The sequence below is a fragment of the Saccoglossus kowalevskii genome, chromosome 7 (genome assembly GCF_978046115.1).
Source record: "Saccoglossus kowalevskii chromosome 7, keSacKowa6.1, whole genome shotgun sequence".
In the NCBI taxonomy this organism is placed as follows: domain Eukaryota; kingdom Metazoa; phylum Hemichordata; class Enteropneusta; family Harrimaniidae; genus Saccoglossus; species Saccoglossus kowalevskii.
The window spans coordinates 7,996,389-8,020,255 of record NC_140647.1 but is presented as its reverse complement, the minus strand read 5'-3'; the positions used below and the strand labels follow the sequence as shown (position 1 = coordinate 8,020,255).

The 23,867-nt window shown below is 36.4% G+C and overlaps 2 protein-coding genes across 3 annotated transcripts; both read left to right on the top strand.

The window, feature by feature from the left end:
* The first annotated feature begins 2,772 nt into the window (after window positions 1-2,772).
* On the top strand, window positions 2,773-8,570 carry LOC100373382 (uncharacterized). Of its 2 annotated transcripts, XR_014929966.1 has the most exons (6): window positions 2,773-2,920; window positions 3,955-4,736; window positions 5,321-5,477; window positions 5,879-6,011; window positions 6,486-6,672; window positions 7,722-7,845. XR_014929966.1 is itself a non-coding variant. In XM_006821829.3 (5 exons), the coding sequence occupies exons 1-5, from the start codon at window positions 2,837-2,839 to the stop codon at window positions 7,859-7,861; spliced, it is 1,296 nt and encodes a 431-aa protein (XP_006821892.2). In that variant the 5' UTR covers window positions 2,773-2,836; the 3' UTR covers window positions 7,862-8,570. The 2 variants fall into 2 exon arrangements, 1 of the variants encoding a protein (XP_006821892.2); XM_006821829.3 differs by lacking the exon at window positions 6,486-6,672 and having other exon boundaries at window positions 7,722-8,570.
* Window positions 8,571-8,808: 238 nt separating this feature from the next.
* On the top strand, window positions 8,809-23,645 carry LOC144362706 (uncharacterized). The gene is made up of 5 exons (XM_085501649.1): window positions 8,809-8,960; window positions 17,827-18,677; window positions 19,008-19,167; window positions 20,652-20,784; window positions 22,906-23,645. The coding sequence occupies exons 1-5, from the start codon at window positions 8,841-8,843 to the stop codon at window positions 23,046-23,048; spliced, it is 1,407 nt and encodes a 468-aa protein (XP_085357775.1). The 5' UTR covers window positions 8,809-8,840; the 3' UTR covers window positions 23,049-23,645.
* The last annotated feature ends 222 nt before the right edge of the window (window positions 23,646-23,867 follow it).

Sequence of the window (23,867 nt, the reverse complement as noted above, 5' to 3'; positions counted from 1 at the left end):
GCTGTATGTTGGTAGCATCATGGACGTACTAGTACGTCCATAGTAGCATTTATCATGTCACTCCCTTTATATATGTCTGATATGACAGAACCCCACACCCTCCCCATGGCTTTCGTTGCGTATGGAAGTTATTTTCACGAGTGATGCGGTGTATCCTGCGGCCATACTTTCACGAGCGAAGGGGACAACTACAATACACAGTTTATGTTGAAGTTAAAAGTTCCTCCACAGAATTGTGTATTGGCAAACATGCCGTGCAACTACGGTACTCCACTGACGGAATGACTGAGCTACATGCTACAACTTCGTGTGTGATGTTGCTTGCTGGTCGTGGATTGACTGAGTCTTGGTTACCGGTTAAAATGTTGCTTATTTGGCGTTAATAATCTTTATTTGGAACTGAGTAACGCAGCAACGTCGCCAGCAGAAACCTCCTGGTGCTTCGATGTTGATGGTTGCGACTCTCAGACCTCGTTTGAATACGAGTGTTGAAATACCGATTTTGATTTCAGGGACGAATCAAAATAAACTGCAGTACATATGTAATAATATATATAACTGTGCTAATGATCGTTACAATATTTTCACTCAGCCCCAGGGCTCAGCCCTCGGACGAAACACTTCATGTGAATGTCCGTTATTGAAAGTCCACATTTTAAAGGAACATATTCCACAAACTTTGAAAGAAAGCCGCCGCACAATCATTGAACGACCATACAAGTTTGAAAACATCATACAAAGTAGAGTGAAGGCCGACATGTTTGATACATTTGAATCACACATTGTGGAAAGCGCAACATTGCAATTTTTAACGTTATCTGATCATATTCTCGTCTAAACATGTTAGACAGGTCTGTCTGGGCAACTATTATATTGAGACTGTTCGTTTTTCTCCGATATTATCGATAACATAAATAAAAATAAAAATGTCTAAGTTAAACATCTTTTTTGGGTAACTATTGGGGCAGTTCGTTTTTTCCTGGAAGATGGTATCATGTATCCATTTTATTATTCTATAAAGTATGGAGTAACAAGAGGGAAATGGCGGCCGAATCGCATGGACTAAGCCACAGTCAGCTGGCGCACACGTGATAATAAAATAAATACGATATTTACTATATGGGGGCCGCCATCTTGAATGCAGCATAGAACTAAACAAGAGACAACTGTATTCAAGATGGCGGCCCCACAATAGTAAATATCGTACTTATTTTATTATCACGTGTGCGCCAGCTGACTGTGGACTAAACTACTGTTTTCTCGAGGATTATGTGTAACCATGGAGGTAGAAAATCTTTTCTACCTCCATGGTGTAACTTATACATATATATTAAGTACTTAAATCAGTTCAAAATTCAAACTAAATCAAAACATGCAGTGTTTTTTTTGGCATTCATTGAACACGTAAGACGGGCCAGTACTCACCTTTATAGCAATATTCCACTCTCTTCTACCTATGGGTATACATTTCTCAGCTTTTGAAAAAGACATCCATCTTAAAATCCCATACTGGTGATTTTTATATAGTTATTTAATTTCCCAACTACTCACAATTGTACTAAACAAAAATCAGTGGCGGCGGCACCGGGGGCAGGGGGCGGTCGGCTTCTGAAAAAAAAATGTTGGAGGAGGGACGCTCCCTCAAAATGCTGGAAATAGCGTTTCAGAGGGTTTAGATTACATCATTTTTCAGGGGAGCATGCCTTTGGCGGATGGTGAGCAGTCGCATGGTGCGCAGATCTCGCCCCTCTATGCAAAATTTCGTGCCTCTGAACAATACCTGTATTTTCTATTTATCCACTATCATCAATATAGTTAACTCTGAATTATAGGAACATCGTTGTATCAAACATTACCACCAATTTACAAACCAGCGGTCTAGATGAATATATTAAATCTGCATACAACGCACCACACAGTATGATATGATAAAACTTCTCAAAAATATACTACAAGCCCCGGGCAATCACAAAAATTGTCGTGTTAGTTATTTTGGTCTTGTCAGCAGCATTTAACACAGTAGATCTCACAATACTGCTCGCCTAGCAAACTGTACGAGAATATCAGGGACTGCTCTGGCATGGTTAAATTATACCTCTGTGATTGACAAGTTGTAATAATCAATGACAATCAATCTTTCCCTTGGCATTGCGTTGTAAAATGGTGATAGTAAAATAGAATATTGACTGAGAAACAAAATGTAATAAGAAACCATTTAAAAGAAAATTACGCAAAGCTATGATCATGTCTCGCCGACCGTTTTAACCATTCTTTCTGGCTACTTTAATGACGTTTTTAACACATCTGATAATTTAAACACCCCCCCCCCCAAACACACACAATTGAAATGGGCAGTTTATTGACACAGTAGCAAATACGAATGGCCTGTAGACAAGATAAACACGCTATAAAAACAAATGGAGATCGAGCCTACAACATCTGTAAAAACACAAACACCAAAATAACCTATGCCAACCACACACTTTATTCTGGTTATAGAGTTGATCAATATAATTATAGCTAATACATTTCAAGACATAATTATGAAACATTAAAATTATTTCCAAGGTTGCAGTTAGTTTTAAGCTAGACAATTATGTAAAAAATAAAATAAATGAAATGTTGAATAGAAAATTATAATTCATTTTACATGGCCTATTTAAAATCCTAATCCTAATTTGCATATGTTTGTTCGTCATTTAATGCTAAATGACGCACGTCGCGTAACAGCGTAAATACGATCGTCATGAAGTACGTAAGACAGGTCTTGTTCGTATCATGCTGCGCATTCACTATCCTGATATATTATTCATTCCAAAGACAACAATCCTTTTACATGCAAGCACATTTCCTTCCAATCCAAGCTGCACCCCAGCCCATCAAGCCAATTGTTTCACAACTTCCGGAGAGTACATACAAGGTAAGAGATTATCATTTTGACTTCAATCGACAAAGTAATGATATTGTGTTCTATTAATATTACCATAATGTATACATATACATGTATATAATGCCGTGGTGCTACTGATCACGCCATAACTCTTTTTTACTCGCAATCTTTATTCAACAGTATTTTCCACGTAGTTCAATTCCGACGATTGAATCACTTCTCAAGGCATTTTTTGTTTACAATTTGCACTGTTAACAATTTGTATAGTTGAGTATAGCCGTGAGTATAGCCACACTGCGCGACATTATACAATGTTCACCCCAACAAAGGTGGACAGTAATAGCTTTTACGACACGTCTTCGCCTCGGTTGACAATGGACTCTGAGGCTAACTGAAAACATATGTCCACCGCTGTTGGAGTGAACATTTGTTTTATATCTCTTTGTGGAAATTTGTTGCATTCAATCATGGCAATCTCCAAGTCACCCTCGCCAAGAATGCACATGTAAGCTTGTATGTACATAAATCTACAAGTTGAAAAAGTCCAAAAGCATTGGTTGAGAATTAGAGAGTTTTATCATAAACGCCTTTACCTTTATAGTTTTATAAACATAATTTCAGCCTGAAGAATTAATTGGACACGCTGCACACTGGTTCAGTATGGTCTTTCAGCAAATAAACTAGTATGCATAATATTTATATATATATTATCAAAACAAACTGCAGCAAAGTCCACGACCCTCAATGATCTTTACAAAGACGATTTGCGTAAAAGCGCTTAGCCGAGCGCGCTGGTGAAACTCGCTGCAAACGATTGTCAAATAGTGAAAGCAAAACTAGTTATTTCATGAATGTTGTCGTAAATCTGATAAATTCGCTAGGAAGAAAACCGGTTGGATGTAGTCATCATGTCAAACTGTAATACTTGTAATGCTCGAATCTGATTGGCTGTCATGGTCATGACGTATAATAATTTCAAATAATGACATAAAAGTTTCACTGTCAAAAAATGTCAAAATACGTGAAATTTACACCTTCTAATCATATAATTTTACTCCTAGCAGACTAATGTCCACGATGACAAAACCGTCGCTATTTATAACGGTAAGGAGAATAGTGAACTGGATACTCGACATTTGAAAGCGAACCACAGTCAACAAGCTGGAGATGATATACCGGATGTTGAAGAGAACACATCCAGCAACATTACACACAGTCGTCAATATCTGCTGCCAATTTTCTTCTACAACGCAGGACCATGTGGGCAGTACACATTTTTCAAATTTGGTTTATCGCTTGCCATATACCTCAACCGTTCACTTGTGACAATACCTTTTCATAATAATCACATCCATAATGTCAGTATAAAGCGTAGCATAGATGAAACATTTGATTTGCCGAGACTTCGAAAAATTGTAGACTTAGCAACTACTACCGAATTTATCAAAGAATGCGGTCGACGATTCATGGTAGAAAACGTATTACTCGGATTACAAATAAAGAAAGACAATCAGCAAGTGTTCGAGAAAATATTACATAGTTACAGTACTGCTGGAGCTTTCTTCCAAAACGTCTTAAATATCAGTTTACCGGAAAGAAATGCTGTCGAAGTTTATCAAAGAAATAATGAAGCTAGTTCTATCGAGCTATCCAAACGGGTCAAATGTTTGATATTTTTAGCGAATGGCGGAGTGGAAAAAAAACAACAACAAGAAATAAATGTCAGAATTGCTAACGGTTTGAAGAGAGCACCGTATATACGCCATGCTGCTGATATCGTAGTTCAACAGATTTCCGATGGATCTCCGTATGCAGTACTCCATTGGAGAAACAAATCTGGAGAGTTGTAAGTATAAAATACAACAATTTATCTAATGGTCTCAATTACAAATTAAACGATTCAAAAACAGCTGCACTGCAAACTATGTATTACATATGTCACATATAACGTATGCACATACATATCTCATTCATTTCATGCTGGCAGTTACTATATTCCCTCTCTCGTATTATTTATTTAAAAATATGCGGGCGACTTTTGAAACCCAACATTGAAATACATTTTCGAAAAAAACAGACACTCCAATGGAACCCCTTGCCGATAATATAAACCATAATTTACATACCCATTGGGTGCTTTGCATACCAGTTTGTAGGTCTCTACTTGACCCTCCCTTACTGAATCGTTTGTTTGACTGCGTTTTAATTGTGCGTATCTGAATGTGACATATTATTGTTAAAAGTGAAACACTATATGTACATGGATGTTGTTTTCTTAAAAAATAAAACTGTCGATAATACCTGGTTTAATCTGCTACGAGAACAATGGATTTTACGAACTTTTAATTACATTTAAAATTAAGCAATCATCACACAGATCCCTAAAATTGTTCGAACTTTACCTAATTAATTCATATTTCAATTTTGTAGTTGCAGAGAACGCACCATACATTTCTGCACCGAAGAAATGCTGGATAGCTTAAGGATATTAGATAGATCTATTGATGTGATTGCGGACGCCATTCTTAATATCACGAAATCATACAATATCACATCACTGTATGTAGCAGCACCGCCATATCCCCATGTATGTATCTATTTCCTGTTCGTTTAATATTAATATTAATATTTAAAAATACAATTCGTTTTCACCTTCTAGCAACTTATGTTTCCAGAGTCTAATATATAAATCTATATATCTATCAAGAGGGTCCATGAAAATGAGTCCAGTCTATATTGGTGGTTCAGGATAATAATTCCAGTCTAGTTATATTATTACATTATTCATGCATATATATGCATATTTCAATTGCACGCAGCATTGATAACAAATCATATTTGTGTACAAGAAGACAAATGAAAGCATTTTAAGATTTAATTTAAGACAATAGTTTAAACAATATAGATTTATGGTTATTGCGAAGAAAGAGAAGTGAAGGCATTTAAAGCAATCTCTGTTTTACAATATATGTTGTTGTTATATTCTAGAAAATGATCGGTTTTCTGAAACAAAGAATACCTACTATAAAAACAGAGGACGATATAATTCTACCTGATAAAATGAACAAATACAAAGAGGATAATTATGTGTGGTCGTTAATTGAGCAGGAGTTCACCGAAAGTGAGTTGAAATTGGTCTTTTTAATATCTAATCATTGCCGCGTTCATTCGTTACTCAGCAGTAAATTGTGTTATCAGAAACGTATTACCTAGCCGTGCCGACAAATTGTGGTGATGCACATTTTAATAATTGCAGTTGCTCATATATACAATCGGTCCACTACTTGAAAATCGGTCCGTTACTACTACCAAAACAGCGCCCAAGGACTTACTACTAAAATAACTAACTAAAGGTAAAGTGAAAAACTAACTAAAGGCAAAACAATACAAATATTGTGGTAACAGTTTGGCCTATAATAGAGTATACACCTTTTTAAAAATGGAATATATGTTTCACCTTTATATGGTCTATGACGGGTTTTGTGTTTAGAAGTTTGGGCATTACATCCCCACCAGATCAATAGTCCAGTGCCCTTGAAAAACTCATCCAGTTATGACGAGTCGTAGTTTTATGTCTCTACGATTACGATTGCAGAGTTTGCAGTCGAAACAATGTCAGATTTGTTCACATTCAACATGTTTAAAACGATTCGGAGATATAATAAGATGCGGCGAGTCTTCAGTCTTTTATGTGTCGATAGATATGAGAAAGCTTCAGTCACGTGACTCATTCAAGATGGCGGAAAATGAACGGACGAGAAACAAGGCAGGATGTTTGAAATGTAAGCAAACTGTCTTGTTTATAATATGAGTAATCACGTTTTAAATAAGAAATATAGCAGCTGGACAATATTATTATTGGTACTGGCTTCCATCGTCCATGCTGTTGGATCCGTGCTCGTGTACCAAACAGGGTTACTAACCGAACATGTAGGATATTCAGACAACGTTTAAATTTATTTAACGTCATAATTATGCGTATTTCCTCTGAACTCCGTTTATCTTCCATGGCCACAGATACTAGAAAAGATATATGTGGTTTAACCTGCACTAAATTACGTTTGTTTGTTTGTTTGTCACAGTATTTATGTCAATTTATTGTTAATTCGTATGTAAGCCACACGATATGACACAACTGAATACAATTTATATTTTATTTCTTTACTTTTACTTATTTGTCGTTTGTTCGTTGTTATGGCTATCAAAATCTAGTAATATGGTTTCACATCTCAGTTACAAATACTTCTTCCGGGTAATCATTACGTCAACTATTATTATCTAATAAAATATCCAATCTAAGTAAAATTGAATTGTAAGAAACATTCAGTCACGAAAAAGAAACAGCAAAGTAATCCATAGTTTGTCTTTGGAAATATTTTATTTACTAAACTAAAACTAAAAAGTTTTATGTTCAAAATAATTTTATTTTCTCACACTTTGAGTTTGATCGCAATACATTTCTCAGGAATGTCGCAAGATTTGTATTTAGCAGAGATCAATAGATCAAATCATGTTTTACAGCAGGGTTTCGCAATCAAATAGTGATTACGTGATATGTCTATTTATTTGTTACCTTTGGTTTTGGTTAATACGCGGGCGACAATGATCCGCCATGACGTCACATTCGCTTAGAATACCGTATAAGATACACTATGTAGTAATGGTACATTTAGACGAATTACATTACGTAAACCAAGGTTGAATCCGTATATTGGATATACTATAGCAGTTAATGCTTTTACAAATGTACAACAAGACGATTTGTGTTTTAATTATATTAAATTTACCTTATTAAAATATAACTATATTTATTATTATTGTTATATTGCAGAAGCAGATTTATTCCTGTCCAGTACTGGCTCCAATTGGTCGGATTTTGTAACGTTCTTTCGCAGTGCGATGAACAAGCCTTCATTCCGTGTCAAGACCTTACCTGGTGTCGAACAAGCAACCCCGGATATTAATATATAAGGTATCACACTGCCTGCTACGTCTGCAGAATTGAACTGAACAATAATACGAGTCAAATTGTATATGCAATATGTATTATACAATCCCTGTATAATCATGTAACATATAAAGTAAAATGCATACTTTGAATACATTTTCAGTATTGTATTTCAATATTACGAACGCCGCACACTCACACCTAAATGGAAAATCTTTAAATACCGATCTTTTCTGAAGGGGTTTGGACTATGTTTATTATCAATATATGACTTTTCAGAAATCACGTACATCATGTTACTTGTTGTAGGCAGTTAAATATTAAATCGATCTATCTATCCAATACACCAATTTTGGCAAGTAAATTTTAAATACCACAAGTTCTTGAAGAATTTGTATTTATTTCGCTCAATGTTTGTGACAGCGGCGTAACGACAGTATGTTACTAAAATAATAATACATGATGCATTGACCCAGAATATATACACACAGAATATATACACACAGAATATATACACACGCATACAAAGTAAACAATTGTGAATTGATAACGAGTACTACATCGCATGCATAAATAATGATGCTACATACAAAGTGACATGATTATCAGAACGTACATTTATCACACGCGTAGATTGCCAAACTATTGAGCCTCATTTAAAAAATATTATTGATGAATAAATGGTTGATTTATTTATTTATTGAGAATAAAACGAATCGGTCTTGTTTGAGACGCTATAATTGTCTTTACTTAGCTGGCGGTGCAGCCTGCCTCCATTGTATTTGAACGACGCAGTACGAATATTATAGCTGTGTTGTTTTGTAGAGAAAAGCACAAGGGAAGATATTCTTCTGAAAAAGGAAACACATGTTTATACAAGATCACGTGTGAACGAATTATAAAATGTTAATATATTCCTACCTATCTGCCCCTCACAAATAATGGTTCAGTCCACACGTATCATCTTGCCACTCTATACGCTGGTATATGTACATGTAGACGATGGCGCAGTCGAAGCTCTTCTTTCTCTTAGTTATTGTTTCTATGTGTAGTTTTTTTATTTACATCTCATTTGGAGAACATCAATTCTTGCGAGATCATCCTAAAATGAAAACACAGAAGGTACGTAATTGTCTTTACTAAACACGGCAGTCACATTCACATAGAACTTAAATCTGCAATACAGTGAACTTAATATGAATTTATTTATTGAGTTACATGGACATTGAATACTCATAACTAAGTAACTTTCCCTTCCTGTCATCTTGACGCGGATTATTTGAAAATTGAATATCAAAGGGTTCATTCAATATTGGTGACTGAATTAGAGCGGCAGCCCAGAGCATTTTGATCAAACGAACGAGGTACCAATATCTGAACACATGAGCATTCGTGGTGTAACCTAACATATGCAAATATGGATGTCTGCCGGGGACCACCTGCTGCGTGTGGCCCCTGGGGGGCCTCTAAGAGGGGCCAAAAATGCACTCGATTAAACATTGGAGGTACCACCCCAAACCAATTTCAAATTAACAGGTACATCACACAGAGTATAAAATGGCTCCTGCCAGACAAATTTTTTGCTGCATTAGGCCCGACAGACGCCCCAAAAGGACCCTCCAAGATTTGGGCTAGATCAAACATTGGAGGTACCACATGAAACCAATTTCAAAAGAATGAGTACATACCACAGAGCTCAGAATGTTCAATGCAAGACAAATTATCCGCTGCATAGGGCCTGCCAGACAGTCTCCAAATGTGACCCCTACGCCTACTATCTTAGATTTGACCAAGAGTAATTATTGAAAGTACCACTTGAAAATATTTTTTAATATTATGACACATCCCATAGAGTACAAAGAACCCCATGCCTGTCAAATTTTCTGCTGCTTAAATCCAACTAGAGTTCCCCAATAGGGTATAAAAATCACATAAATGATTGTGAATGACATCGTAATGTGAACCGTGGTTACTGAACGCGTCAGCCAATCAGAAAAGTTACTATGAGCATGCGCACTGAAGTCATCAATGAGCACTGAGGTCACCAGACAGCAGCAAGTTTAAATAGACACGATCTGAAAGGTAAGTATGCTGGTTCAACACAGACTTCCTGTGATTTTCCAGACATCCACAGGATTCTCACAGCGTTTCTAACAACGTGAATTCGTAGTGTAAGATTTGAAAAGTCCCTTTCAGCATTTACAGCAGTTGAGCTGAAAGCAAGCGTGCACGACAGGCTAGTACGCTATCAATGTTTGGTGCATCCAGAAGTGAGTTAATTAAAAAAATGTATTGGACCTAAACCTCCCATAGTGTAGTGTACATTTTGTCTTTATTTAATGTCACAAAATAATATAAATAGAAGAAAGCACTCGAACCTGTGTATTCCATATGTATATATTGTCATAAAATTTTATCACCTATTCCAACCCTGGCAAACAAAAGTAGCTATCGTCCTGATGATTGAAATTCCTTGCTCAAAAACACTGGTGTAGGCATGCATGTAACTCTTGCCTAATGTAGCCGTTACATACTGGGTAAACCAATAAATATTAAATACATTTTAGAAAATAGATATACCCGAAATGGGTGTTGACATCCTCATTGACATTCAATACATTTTGCATATCATTTTGGTTTATTCACTTCAACCACAAAAACTACTAGATATATGTAACTTGTTATTCCCAAGGTACCAATATGCATGCAATTTGACCACATACAGGGTATAATAAACATGGAGCTTCTGATAAAGTATTCACAATTGTTACCAGTTAAAATTTACCAAAAAAATTAATTTTCAGACAACATACACGTCCACAATGGATGGTGACAATCCAAGTGACAACATTCATAATTCTGAAGCTAATCAGGTATGCACTTATATTTTTTTCAAATGTTTATTCAGTTCAATCACATATACATATAATAATATCATAGCTTGCTAAACCTAGGACCAAGTGATATGCGTGCAATTGATGCCGTGACTATGTGACTATGATAAGTACCCAAAAGCTTTTGATGAGGTATCCACCAACCTCTTTTTAAACTTAATCAATATTAAAACTGTTTTGTATATGTACAATTTACTTGAGGCATACTAAAGTTATGTCATTCCTTTTCAGGCTACAGACATGGTGGCAATGGATTGTGAGAACACCACTGACAACATTCATTTGCCAGAAACATCTAAACAGGTATGCTTTGATTTATTCTCTTCAGTTAAAATTTACCTAACAGGACATCTGAATGTGTTGCTATCCCCAGGAGCAACTAATAACAATGGAATTGATCTTGCCAGCCTTACCAACCATGATGATCATAAAGTAAATATTGTTGGTGTATCCGTCATGATTAATCAGTTATCCAGCTGGCACCTAACTGTATCATTCCAATTGAAATTCAGCAACCAAAACTGATGCATCTATGTTACACATAGCTTTGTTTTATTTCAGGTAGCAAACATCTGTGAAGCAGCTGATCCAGTGTGCATCATTTGCAAGTCAAAGGGAAGTGACCCACTGAAAGTATTTGTGGACAAAACATGGGGTACATTCAAGACAACAGCAGAATTTAGACTTTTATTAAAGTCAGATCGCTACAGAGATATAACTACAGAAGTCAATCTGAAGCAAGAAATTGACAATGCAAGGTACCATTCGAAATGCTACAGACATTTCACTGCTGTGAAAAGGCCATCAACAGCTTCACAAAGTGACCATCCTTCACCAAAAAAAGTGACTCGATGCAGAAGTTCAATGCCACCATCAGATGCAAAGGGTTTATTGAGGGGCTCTTGTATATTTTGTCCTGTACAGCGGAAGACCGTCAATAGGAAGGTTGAACCATTGTCAGATTGTCTTACCAAAGATGGGTGTGATGCTATAATTGCAGCTGCTCCAAGAAGCAGAAATAAACGAGTAAAAGCTTTAGTTATGAGTGGAGTTGACCTTATAGCAAAAGAGGCCCAATACCACAAATCTTGCCGTCGTGAATTATTCAAAGAAGTCGAGGCTGTACCAAAGACTGTAGACCCATCAAATAGACGTCTACATGCAACGACCTTTGGAGCAATATCAGATCTCATCGAGATGGAGGTAATTGAAAATGGTAGAGCAATGCTTTCCACCTCAATTCTCGAATTTTACAGGACCGAATTTCTGAGTGTGGGAGGAACAAAAGAAAATATTGAAAGTTATACAGTGCAGGCTTTGATAAAAAAGATAGAGGACAAATTTGGAGAGAAAATCTCTATATCTATCTATGACCATCGGAAGGGTAATTTTGTGTATAGTTCCTGTATGTCAGAAAGTGATGCTAGAGCAAGCCTCCATAATGATGTTGAAAAGCACCTCCATGTACGATACGAACTGCAGCACTTTATCTTCGAGCTGTGATACAGGCGATGCCCAAATGGAAAACACCGACTCCAACATCTGTAGCAGCACTCAAGGCATGCTCACCTGAACTACCTGAAGAAATGTTGCTGTTTTACAAAACTCTCCTTTGTGGCCTCCGTGAACCGTTTGGCAATGATAACAGAGATGCAGTGGATAGAAAAGTTAAAACCATGACATCAGATGCTGTGTACAACACATCAAGAGGTGCTGTGCGACTTTGGAAACACACCATACTTGGACTGGGACTTGGAACTTTGACTGGTCCAAATTGATCTTACGTATCCTGAATCGTCTTGGAAACTCCCTGAGTTATGATGAGGTCAAGGCGTTAGAGACTGAATTTGCATATTCGGTTGAAGAAAATGATCGAGATACTCCCGATGGTATGGAATTGAATCCTAACCAAGGCACAGGACTTGCATGGGATAACTATGACGTTAATATGGATACCATTGATGGAAAGGGCACCCTGCATGCTACAGTTGGGATCTGCTGCCAAAACATGCAAGATGCTACAAGCACAAACAAGCTGGTTAATGATGAGCCAATTGTTACTGGCATCCGCGATGGGAGAAGCAGACGACAGTTCAATGGGAAAGAACGTGAAATTGTACCTTACTACAAACAGCTTAAGAAAGCTAGATTTAATTTGTCACTACTAAATGAAAATCAGGAACCAGAGAAAGTACCAACTCTACGTGTCATTGATTTTTACTGGTTGCTCCAGTCTGAAGTTGCAAAGCCTTTACCACTATTTCCTGGCTTCTATTCAAAATACACCACAGATAAATTGCCACAACAAAGAATCTGGTATATGGATCCAATATCTGCCTCACCAACCAGAAATGAGGTTGTCCGTGAAACCATGAGAAGGACAATGAATGTGGCTATGGAGACTGGCCAAAACTATGGCATTGTCACATATGACCTGGCTGTAGCTCTGAAAGCATACTCTATCCAATCACTGGATGCACCTCTATTTGACAAACTCCTCATTATGCTTGGAAACTTCCACTTGGAGTTAGCCTTCTATGGCGCCATTGGTACATTCATCAATGAGAGTGGTGCACAACACCTGCTGACAGAATCTGGGATATTGGCTGAAGGGTCACTGATGGGTTTCATTCATGGTAAATACTACAATAGGTGTGTCCGGATCCATGATATCCTGGCTCTTGCCATGGAGCACAAGATTTATGACAGCTTCAAGTCAACTCTTACAGAGGAAAGACAGGATGCTGTCAAGGATCTGCTTGCAAATGTTCCCCAAGATGTCAATGCCCAGGAACAGTTCCTCCATGCACATCCACTTTTCCAAGACCATATGGAGCAGTATGACCTGTTCTTCAAGGAAATGATGAATGGAAAACTTGGCCCAACTGCCCAATACTGGAGCATGTATGTCTTCATGATTAATCGAGTTCACAGAGACCTCATGCGTGCACTCCGCATGAACAATGTTGATGACTACATCACCACACTGCCAGCTATAATTGACATCTTCTTTGGTTTAAATAGGCCCAACTATGCTCGTTGGGGTGTGCTCTTTCTCAATCAGCTCATGAATGCAGCACCACAGAGTAGAATGGTTCTACAATCAGGGGCTTTCTCCATTAGACGAACTGGAAAACATTTTGCCAGATCAGCAATTGACTTGACGCTGGAACAGACCATAAATAGAGATGCGGCATCACCCATGAGAGGAATTGTAGGGTTCCATTATTCACATAATGCAATCAGAAGATGGTGCATCACATCAACTCATCGGGGCATGTCTGTGACAGAGCTGCGAAGTATGGCAGGACTAGAGGCAGTGGAGCAGCCTGCAACTCAGTTACGGATCAGCAGAATTGAGAAGGACAGTCGCCATAGGGATGCCTTGATCAATGCAATCACAGAATCGTGTGACCCTTTCTCTTCACCAGCATCAACGTCAGCTTGCCTCCTGAACATAGCTACAGGCAAAGCAGCATCTAAGGAAACACAAGAGTATTTGATTGGAAGCCTGGTTGCTGGCCATACACTTCGTGTGAAGTTTCAAGAGGAATGTGCTGCATATGAGCAAAGATTCCTGCAGCCCATCAAAAGACAAAAAGTGTCAAATTTTGCACAGGAAAACATGAAGAAGAGGTGTCCTATTGCCAAAGGAAAATCCCCAGCTGAGAGTCTGAGAGATGTCTTCATTCACATACTTGTCATCATTTCAGAGAAGATGAACTTCAACCTCAGACACGTCATGACCTTTCCAATTACAGAGTACCCACTGTCTATCACACACTCGGATGGATCAGGTCTTAAGACAGACAAGAGCAAGTTGCTCAGGAAACTAGAGGAGCTACAGGGCGGTTTCACAGAAACACCACTACCACCCATCAATGTGACATTGATGGATGGTGGACTATTGATCCACTCCTTCTTATCTGCCATTGGGAACATCACATCATATTGACACCTTGCCAGGACTATTCTAGCATATGTTTGTTCCAGCCACGGAAATGAGATTCATGTATTGTTTGATACTTATCGGCCCATGTCCCTGAAGGAGAGTGAGAGGAAACTACGTGGAGCAGATGATCGCAACTTCGTCATTACTGGTCCAGAGCAAGCACCCAGACAGAGCTGTCAGAAGTTATTACAAAATGGGATTTTCAAAGATCAGTTGGCTATGTTTCTTCTCAAAGAATGGCAAAAAGACCAGTATGGACCAATCTTAGCCGAGAAGACTCTAATAGTCTCACATGGTGGCAACTGTGTCAGTTTTGCTTTCAATGAGCTTGATTTCAAGATGACAGTTGGGCATCCAGTCCATCTCCAAGGGAGTCATGAGGAAGCTGACACTCTCCTCGCCTTCCATGCAGTGAATGCTACTGGAAATGTAGTGGTCAGAGCCTCCGATACTGATGTCATTGTTATTCTAATTGGAATGCTAGGAAGGCACCTGGAAAGTCACAGGGAAACATCATACAATCGTATTATTATGGAATGTGGATCAGGAAATAACCGTCGACATATTGATGTCAGCAGTATTGCCACTGCCCTGGAGTCAATGCAGAATGGACTAGCTGCAGCAATGCCAGGTCTTCACGCATTTACAGGCTGCGACTTCACCGCATCATTCTACAGAAAGGGTAAAGTGAAGCCACTAGAAGTTCTTCAGAAAAACACTACAGGAACGCTCACCCAATTTTTCAGCAAGCTGTCTTCTGAAGATGCACCAGACCAGCGTAAAGCAGAAGAGTTCATTTGTTCTTTGTATGGAATGAAGGGTGATGTCAAGGATGTCAATGAGGCAAGATACGCAAAACTGCTTCAGATGACTGGAAACAAGAATCAGGTAACTGGTATCTTTGGTATAGGGGCTGTTTTATATTGTTGGCTGGGTTGGGTCAATCAACATAACCACATACACTTATGCAGATGTGCTAATCAAAACATGTTTTGGAGATGTAACCTCTTCCATCACCAATTTGATAGATGGGGACATTATACATGAACAAGTAGGAGTGATGATGGATACTCATAAACTATCAAGATCGAATAGCCAATCAGAACATAAAAATGTGTACTAAAATGTCTAATTGCACTCACCGTGATGCACACAATGTCTTGCCATGCATGCCTGTAGCTTTGGGTTGATTCATATTTCGTTCACAGGAAAGTACTTTATAACTGCATAGTAGCGATATTTTAGATCATTGAGCCTCAACATCTAAATTAGGTTAATAATAGCATACCATTGGTTTTCTTGTATTTAATAACACTTTGTCAACGACAACTCATCTGCAGTTATTAACCAATAATTAAATCCCTCATCTGTAAATTGATTTTAATCCATACCTACATCTTATTTCAGGAAGCCTCAATGACCAATGTGAAGAAGGTTGACTGCGCTCTCCTGCCACCCTGTGCAAAGACTGTGCACAACAAATTACAACGGGCCCACTTCATTAGCATTCTGTGGGAAAATGCTGACTCACCACATCCAGGACATGGTTTGGACCCTCTTAAGTATGGGTGGAAGGACAAGAATGGATATTATGCCCCTGACTGGTTCTCAGGACCTGCCATCCCACATGATCTTTTCAAGGCAGTTGAACGAATGGATGACAATGTGGAAGATCGTCAGAGTGACCAACAAGATGTAGCGACAGAGTATGATGATTCAAGTTCTGAACTACCTTGGAGTGATGACTCAGAAAGTGAAACAGAAATCTGAGCATCCAACAAACTTTAAGGATTATATTCATAGACAAAAGTTTAAGTTTTGTGTGTACTAACAGATGTGTGTTGACCAGATTTTCCTTAGCTAAGCCATTTATTTATTTATTCTTACAGTTCAAATTATTTTATTTTATCTTGTTAGGTGTGTATTTATATGTAAGGCAATAAATTGTTATTGTTAAAAAGCTGTACATCAATTTTGAGATACCCAATGGGGGGGGGGGATTACGTGTATGCAGAGACCAATTTGTGCTGCAGTAACATTTCAGACACAGATACAATAGTTGGTTTTACATGGTACCTCTAATGTGTGATGTGGACCAAGTTTTGAGATCCCATTGGGGGATATAGTGGTATTTTCCATATTTACTCAATCAGTAGTAAGATAGTAGGCGTAGGGGCCACATTTGGAGACTGTCTGGCAGGCTCTATGCAGCAAATAATTTGTCTTGCAGGGACCATTCTGAGCTCTGTGGGATGTACTCATTCTTTTGAAATTGGTTTCATGTGGTACCTCCAATGTTTGATCTAGCCCAAATCTTGGAGGGGTCCTTTTTGGGCGTCTGTCGGGCCTAATGCAGCAGAAAATTTGTCTGGCAGGAGCCATTTTATACTCTGTATGATGTACTTGTTCATTTCAAATTGGTTTGGGGTGGTACCTCCAATGTTTAATCGAGTGCATTTTTGGCCCCTCTTAGAGGCCCCCCAGGGGCCACACGCAGCAGGTGGTCCCCGGCAGACATCCATATTTGCATATGTTAGGTTACACCACGAATGCTCATGTGTTCAGATATTGGTACCTTGTTCGTTTGATCAAAATGCTCTGGGCTGCCGGTCTAAATTGAAATGTATATTTTAGTATGCACAGTTCATTTTACATCACTTCTGGTGTACCATCATAAAACATAACACATTAGATGGTGCCACGTGCGTCCACCACATGTGTGCCAACACATGATTTGATTTAATTTATTAATGCGCTTACGTAATTTGCTCTAAACCTAACACTAGTCTGCTTTACTCCGTTGTGGCGCCCACGTCCAGAGTCTACACTTTTACCAATCTGATTAAAATCCGATGTAGGTATGAGGCTCCAATAAAAAAAATTGGAGCCTCATACCTACATCGGATTTTAATCAGATTGCACATGAATCAAATAATTACATTGTTCTAATGTGGAGTACATTTTCGTCGGTAAAGGGTTAAAGTCAGTTGGAAGAAACGATTTTGGTGTCGTGCTACCTTTCAGTACGATGTAGTACGATATAGGTCAATGGCGTGCATTGAACCCATATGGATAATGTGTGGTAAATGTAGCGAAAAAATAAATAACCTAAATATAAACATGTCATCTTTCACAAATATAGGATACTAAGAAACATGCACAGACCAAGAATATCATACCGTCTTCAATAACTCAACAGAAATATACTGAAACGAACACACCAATTCGAAGAAATGATACAGATTCAAGTCGATATAGCAAGACAGATCGACCCAAAGACACACAATACAACGTAGGACCGGTCTCACAAGATAAGCAATTATTTAGTAACATGTCATTAAACATTTCTTCTCATCATCGTTATTTGCTGCCAATTTTCTTTTACAATAGCGGGCCATGTGGACAGTTCCGCTTTTTTAAGACTGGCATTGCAGCTGCTATATATCTCAACCGCTCTATTGTGACCATACCATTTCATAACAACCACCTTTTTAATGTCAGCAAAAAACGTAGCATTGATGAGACATTTGACTTGACAAAGCTACGAACAATTGTGGATTTTGCAACACCTGATGAGTTTCTGAGTGAATGTGGCCGACACTTTAAACCAGAAAACGTGTTATTGGGACCATATTTTGTAACGTTAGCTGATTCAGTAACATTGAAAAGTTATAGTACTGCTCGATCGTTTTTTCAAAGAGTTATGAATATCAACTTACCAGAGTCAGATGATGTCGTGAAATATCAAGACAACCTAGGAAAAAAACGGGCAAATTCCAGTCCAGTTGAAGTTTCTAGCAAAGTCAGATGTATCATATACTTAGCACAGTCGACATTTGGAGACAAATTTGAACAAGCAAAGTGTGATCGCAAAATTGCCGGTTCTTTTGCTAGAGCACCGTATGTACGCCATGCCGCGGATATTGCAGTTCAACAGATTTCTGATTGGTCACCGTATGCAGTAATTCACTGGCGAAATAAATCGGGTGAGATGTACGTTGTCTTTATACAAAATATAAACAGTTAAATTTTATTCATACGGAGATTGTAAACTTATATATTTCTGTAAACTCATATTGCATTTATGTAAATTTTTCACTATGAACACATTATACAAAGGAAGATGTTTGAAACCAAAACGTCATACACCACATTGTACATTTCCTGAATCCGCGTTACTATTGATCGACTGTGCTAAACTAATAATATAACAAGGTATTTTGAAACCCAGTGTACAAATAACAAAATAATATTTTGTTAATGGAGAGTTTAATTATAATGTGATATGTATCTAACACGCGTCAAATGTTGTCTCTCTTGTAGTTGTTTGAATCCTTCTTCACACCTATGCAATGGTTCAAAGTGGCAAGACGATTTAAAGATCACGAATAAGTATAGTGACGTCATTGCAGAGGCCATTAAGAAAAGTTTGAAAGACCAGAACATCACTATTCTATATGTAGCAGCGCCCCCATATCCTCATGTAAGTAAGACAGTCTTGAATAGATCATTTTCCGTTCATTTCAAAATCCCGCGTTATGCGTGAAATCGAAAAAAGAAAAAGAAAAATTAGTCCAAATAAGTATAACATTACTAAATGATGCATTTACAATGTAAATAATTATGATATGATGACATTTGCAAAAAACAGCATAATTACGCTTCGCAATATCATAATAATTATAACGTAATTTTATAACGTTATAATACTGTTATTTTTAAATGTCACATATGTATCTTCCCTGGGTACGTCATAGTGACGTTTGCCACGACAATTTAAATGTCATACCTTTAATGCTATTTAAAAAAAAACATTATCATAATGGTATTTTATAACAGAAAAATTTAGTTCTTTTTATGTGATTTATTTACGTAAATTGTCATAATGCCATAATTACGTTTTTTAGTGATGCATAAAACACGTTGCATACAGTTATTACAAATACACTGTATAGTAATTTACATTATTCTGAAATACAAACAAAGCAAGAAATGTTACAACAGTAAGTTCATTCAAATACAATTTGTCCCTGAACCACCAACACAGGGAAGAACGAAATTCAAATTCGCCAGCAAGTTCCTGAAAATGGACGGTTTCTGCCTCGCGTAGCAACCATCTTTCTGATTGATAAGCTTAAATAATCATGGTTTTCTGAGTAAAATCTTTGTCTGAATCGTATATATTAATATTAATATACAACCTGTATAGATTATACAAATATTTGACCACTTACCATGCGAAGAATGAAGAAAACGCCGGCAACAGTTACATCTACGAGTTTTATCGTTGCGGGAAAGCCAGCTCAGTACTGAGCTTATGGTCCATACCATTTTTTGGATAGGGGTGCAGAGATAAAAACAGTATTTATCCGCAATTAAATGACGCTATAATAACGTTTTCATCAGAAAAATAACAATTACATCTTTAAAATATAGTAGAGTGTGATTGACTTAACTCATTGTTCTTAAAAATTAAGAGTCTACACAGCTAAGTAAACAGTGAATAGATGCTAATAAATTACGTTATAATAACGTTTTAGAATATTATAACTATGAAATAAAACATGATTTCAATATACTTTAATTTTGAAAATGGCAAATCGTTACAAAACACTAATATATCAGTTTTGTGAAAATTATGATTTGAACGTAATACAATTATGGTATAATAACGTTTCTGTTTGAAACCAGTATAATAGCAGTATATAAAATTGCATTATCAATGTTTTAAAATAGTTCATATTTTATTACGTTATCATAACGTTTGAAATAAAAACATCATAAATAAGTTATATAAACATTGGCGGGAAATTATTTAATGATTGTCCAATACTGATATTTAATAACATTACTTCCACGGATTAATTTCGTGTAAATTACTTCCCCTTGGAACCTCTCCAGGTCTGTGATGAGACAGTGGGTCCTGTGATGATATAAGGATAACTAAGTCTTTATTATTATTCACAGAAAATGCTTTTGCATTTGAAGAAAAAAGTTCCAAATATGAAGACAGAAAACGATATAACCTTGCCAGGAGAGATGAATAAATTAAAAGAAGATAATTATGTGTGGTCATTAATAGAACAGGAGATAGCAGAAAGTAAGTTAATGATAATTATATTTACAAGGATACAGCTGTTATGTCGAATCAGTCAATTGTGGTGGCGCACACAACACTGTTAAGCAGAGAATCTGTGGGAAATGCAATGGGCAATGCAAATTGTTGTTTGTGCTAACATTTCAGCTTCATTCGGTGTTCAAGTTAACGTAGTTCACATACATTGCATAAGATATCGTAAAAGAACGGTTAGTAGTTTAGTTTACTAGTTTACTAATTAGCTAATTACTATATTCTTAAAAGTCGGACATTTGATACATTTAATTTGTAACATCATGTTGATATTCAGATTTGGTAAGTTCGGGAAAGCACTTTTACAATAAAGTAATACAATTTATTAATAAGTAGTGGAATCAAATCTTGTTTAAGAAACCTGATTTATGTTTAATTGAATCTATACATCACAAATATAATGATAAAATATTATTATTTACAATTCATATATGTTCCAGAAATCGAAATAGTTTTTTTAATGTTGCGTATTCATCGTTATACTTTAATTATACTATATAAAGTACCGTAACTTCAACATTTGAATATGAATATTCTGCTAACTTCAACATTTGAATATGAATATTCTGCTAACTTCAACATTTGAATATGAGTATTCTACTAACTTCAACATTTGAATATGAGTATTCTACTAACTCCAACATTTGAATATGAGTATTCTACTAACTCCAACATTTGAATATGAGTATTCTACTAACTTCAACATTTGAATATGAATATTCTGCTAACTTCAACATTTGAATATGAGTATTCTACTAACTCCAACATTTGAATATGAGTATTCTACTAACTTCAACATTTGAATATGAGTATTCTACTAACTTCAACATTTGAATGAGTATTCTACTAACTCCAACATTTGAATATGAGTATTCTACTAACTCCAACATTTGAATATGAGTATTCTACTAACTTCAACATTTGAATATGAATATTCTGCTAACTTCAACATTTGAATATGAATATTCTGCTAACTTCAACATTTGAATATGAATATTCTGCTAACTTCAACATTTGAATATGAATATTCTACTAACTCCAACATTTGAATATGAGTATTCTACTAACTCCAACATTTGAATATGAGTATTCTACTAACTCCAACATTTGAATATGAGTATTCTACTAACTCCAACATTTGAATATGAGTATTCTACTAACTTCAACATTTGAATATGAATATTCTGCTAACTTCAACATTTGAATATGAGTATTCTACTAACTCCAACATTTGAATATGAGTATTCTACTAACTTCAACATTTGAATATGAGTATTCTACTAACTTCAACATTTGAATATGAGTATTCTACTAACTTCAACATTTGAATATGAGTATTCTACTAACTCCAACATTTGAATATGAGTATTCTACTAACTCCAACATTTGAATATGAGTATTCTACTAACTTCAACATTTGAATATGAATATTCTGCTAACTTCAACATTTGAATATGAATATTCTGCTAACTTCAACATTTGAATATGAATATTCTGCTAACTTCAACATTTGAATATGAATATTCTACTAACTCCAACATTTGAATATGAGTATTCTACTAACTCCAACATTTGAATATGAGTATTCTACTAACTCCAACATTTGAATATGAGTATTCTACTAACTCCAACATTTGAATATGAGTATTCTACTAACTTCAACATTTGAATATGAGTATTCTGCTAACTTCAACATTTGAATATGAATATTCTGCTAACTTCAACATTTGAATATGAATATTCTGCTAACTTCAACATTTGAATATGAATATTCTACTAACTTCAACATTTGAATATGAATATTCTACTAACTTCAACATTTGAATATGAGTATTCTACTAACTTCAACATTTGAATATGAATATTCAACTAACTTCAACATTTGAATATGAATATTCTGTTAACTTCCAGTTGGGTGTTGGATTACAGGATATTATGTCATTTGAATGACGAATAATGGTAGTTGAAAGAACGCTACGAATTCTCTACAATTCACATCCTTGACATACAACAGATATAAATACAAAACCCAGTCACAGCGATAGATTAATGTGACTCTATACTTATTTTAAGTTTTATTCATATTTTTAGGGGCAGATTTGTTCTTGGCAAGCCGAGGGTCAAATTGGTCGTCCTTTGTTACGTTTTTTCGAAATGCTCAATACAAGACAACGAAGCAAGTAAACAGTTTACCTGATGTTGCCAAAGTCATGCATGATATTCATGTAAAGTAACTGAGATATCACAAAAGGAGACATTAATATACAATTTTTATTGGACTACAGGTCTGAGTCTGAGCATTGCTTATTTCATTTACATATTGTTTTATTCATGCTTTGCAGCGGTGGCAGACTTTGAGTTTATTTTATTTGTTATGTAAGTAACAGACAAATCAACATGACTATAGCTCAATATGGCAGGTACGATTAGAGTCTTCCATCTTCACTTTTCGCAAAAATGCATTGACTGAAACCATGAAATGTTATGCAGCGGTCATATATTATTTTCCTCATTTACTTTCAATCAATACTATATGATTAGTATAAAACTATTTGTAATTAATTTGGAGTTTTTAATTTTGTGCTTAGTGCGTAGTATGCTGCTTTGATGTCGATCGATACGCACTATGTATTCACGCAAGAAATATTTCCTGTATCACTCAAACATATTGTTGATTTGTGTATCTTGAACACAAAACCAGTTGAACACCAATCGACTCATGTTGTCGGACAGATGGGCGGACCCCAGTTTGGAACTAGTGTATATGTGCATGTGTTAGGTTTACCATAAATTATGGTGATTTCATGTCAAATAAAATATACTATACTATACTTTGGGGTGGAGCTTTTTTGTAAATTTGTTCCATGGGTGGGGTCTTTCCAACCTGATTCATCTGAATTTCTATGATTGGGTTTATGTTTGCGCCGATTCTGCATTGCGCCAAAAACAGGAACATTGTTGCACTTCATCGCGCGCACTGCTTATCGGGAAAACAAACCTAATATTATTACTATTTACTCACTGTACCCACCAATTGTGACTACGATAAGTGT

What these genes read in the sequence shown, in the direction of transcription:
- LOC100373382 (XM_006821829.3), top strand. Translation starts at nt 2,837, where the DNA reads ATGCAAGCACATTTCCTTCCAATCCAAGCTGCACCCCAGCCCATCAAG. An exon ending in TTCCGGAGAGTACATACAAG is followed by an intron (nt 2,921 to 3,954) that starts GTAAGAGATTAT and finishes TACTCCTAGCAG; the next exon opens with ACTAATGTCCACGATGACAA. An exon ending in CAGCACCGCCATATCCCCAT is followed by an intron (nt 5,478 to 5,878) that starts GTATGTATCTAT and finishes GTTATATTCTAG; the next exon opens with AAAATGATCGGTTTTCTGAA.
- LOC144362706 (XM_085501649.1), top strand. Translation starts at nt 8,841, where the DNA reads ATGGCGCAGTCGAAGCTCTTCTTTCTCTTAGTTATTGTTTCTATGTGT. An exon ending in CTAAAATGAAAACACAGAAG is followed by an intron (nt 8,961 to 17,826) that starts GTACGTAATTGT and finishes TCACAAATATAG; the next exon opens with GATACTAAGAAACATGCACA. An exon ending in AGAACAGGAGATAGCAGAAA is followed by an intron (nt 20,785 to 22,905) that starts GTAAGTTAATGA and finishes TCATATTTTTAG; the next exon opens with GGGCAGATTTGTTCTTGGCA.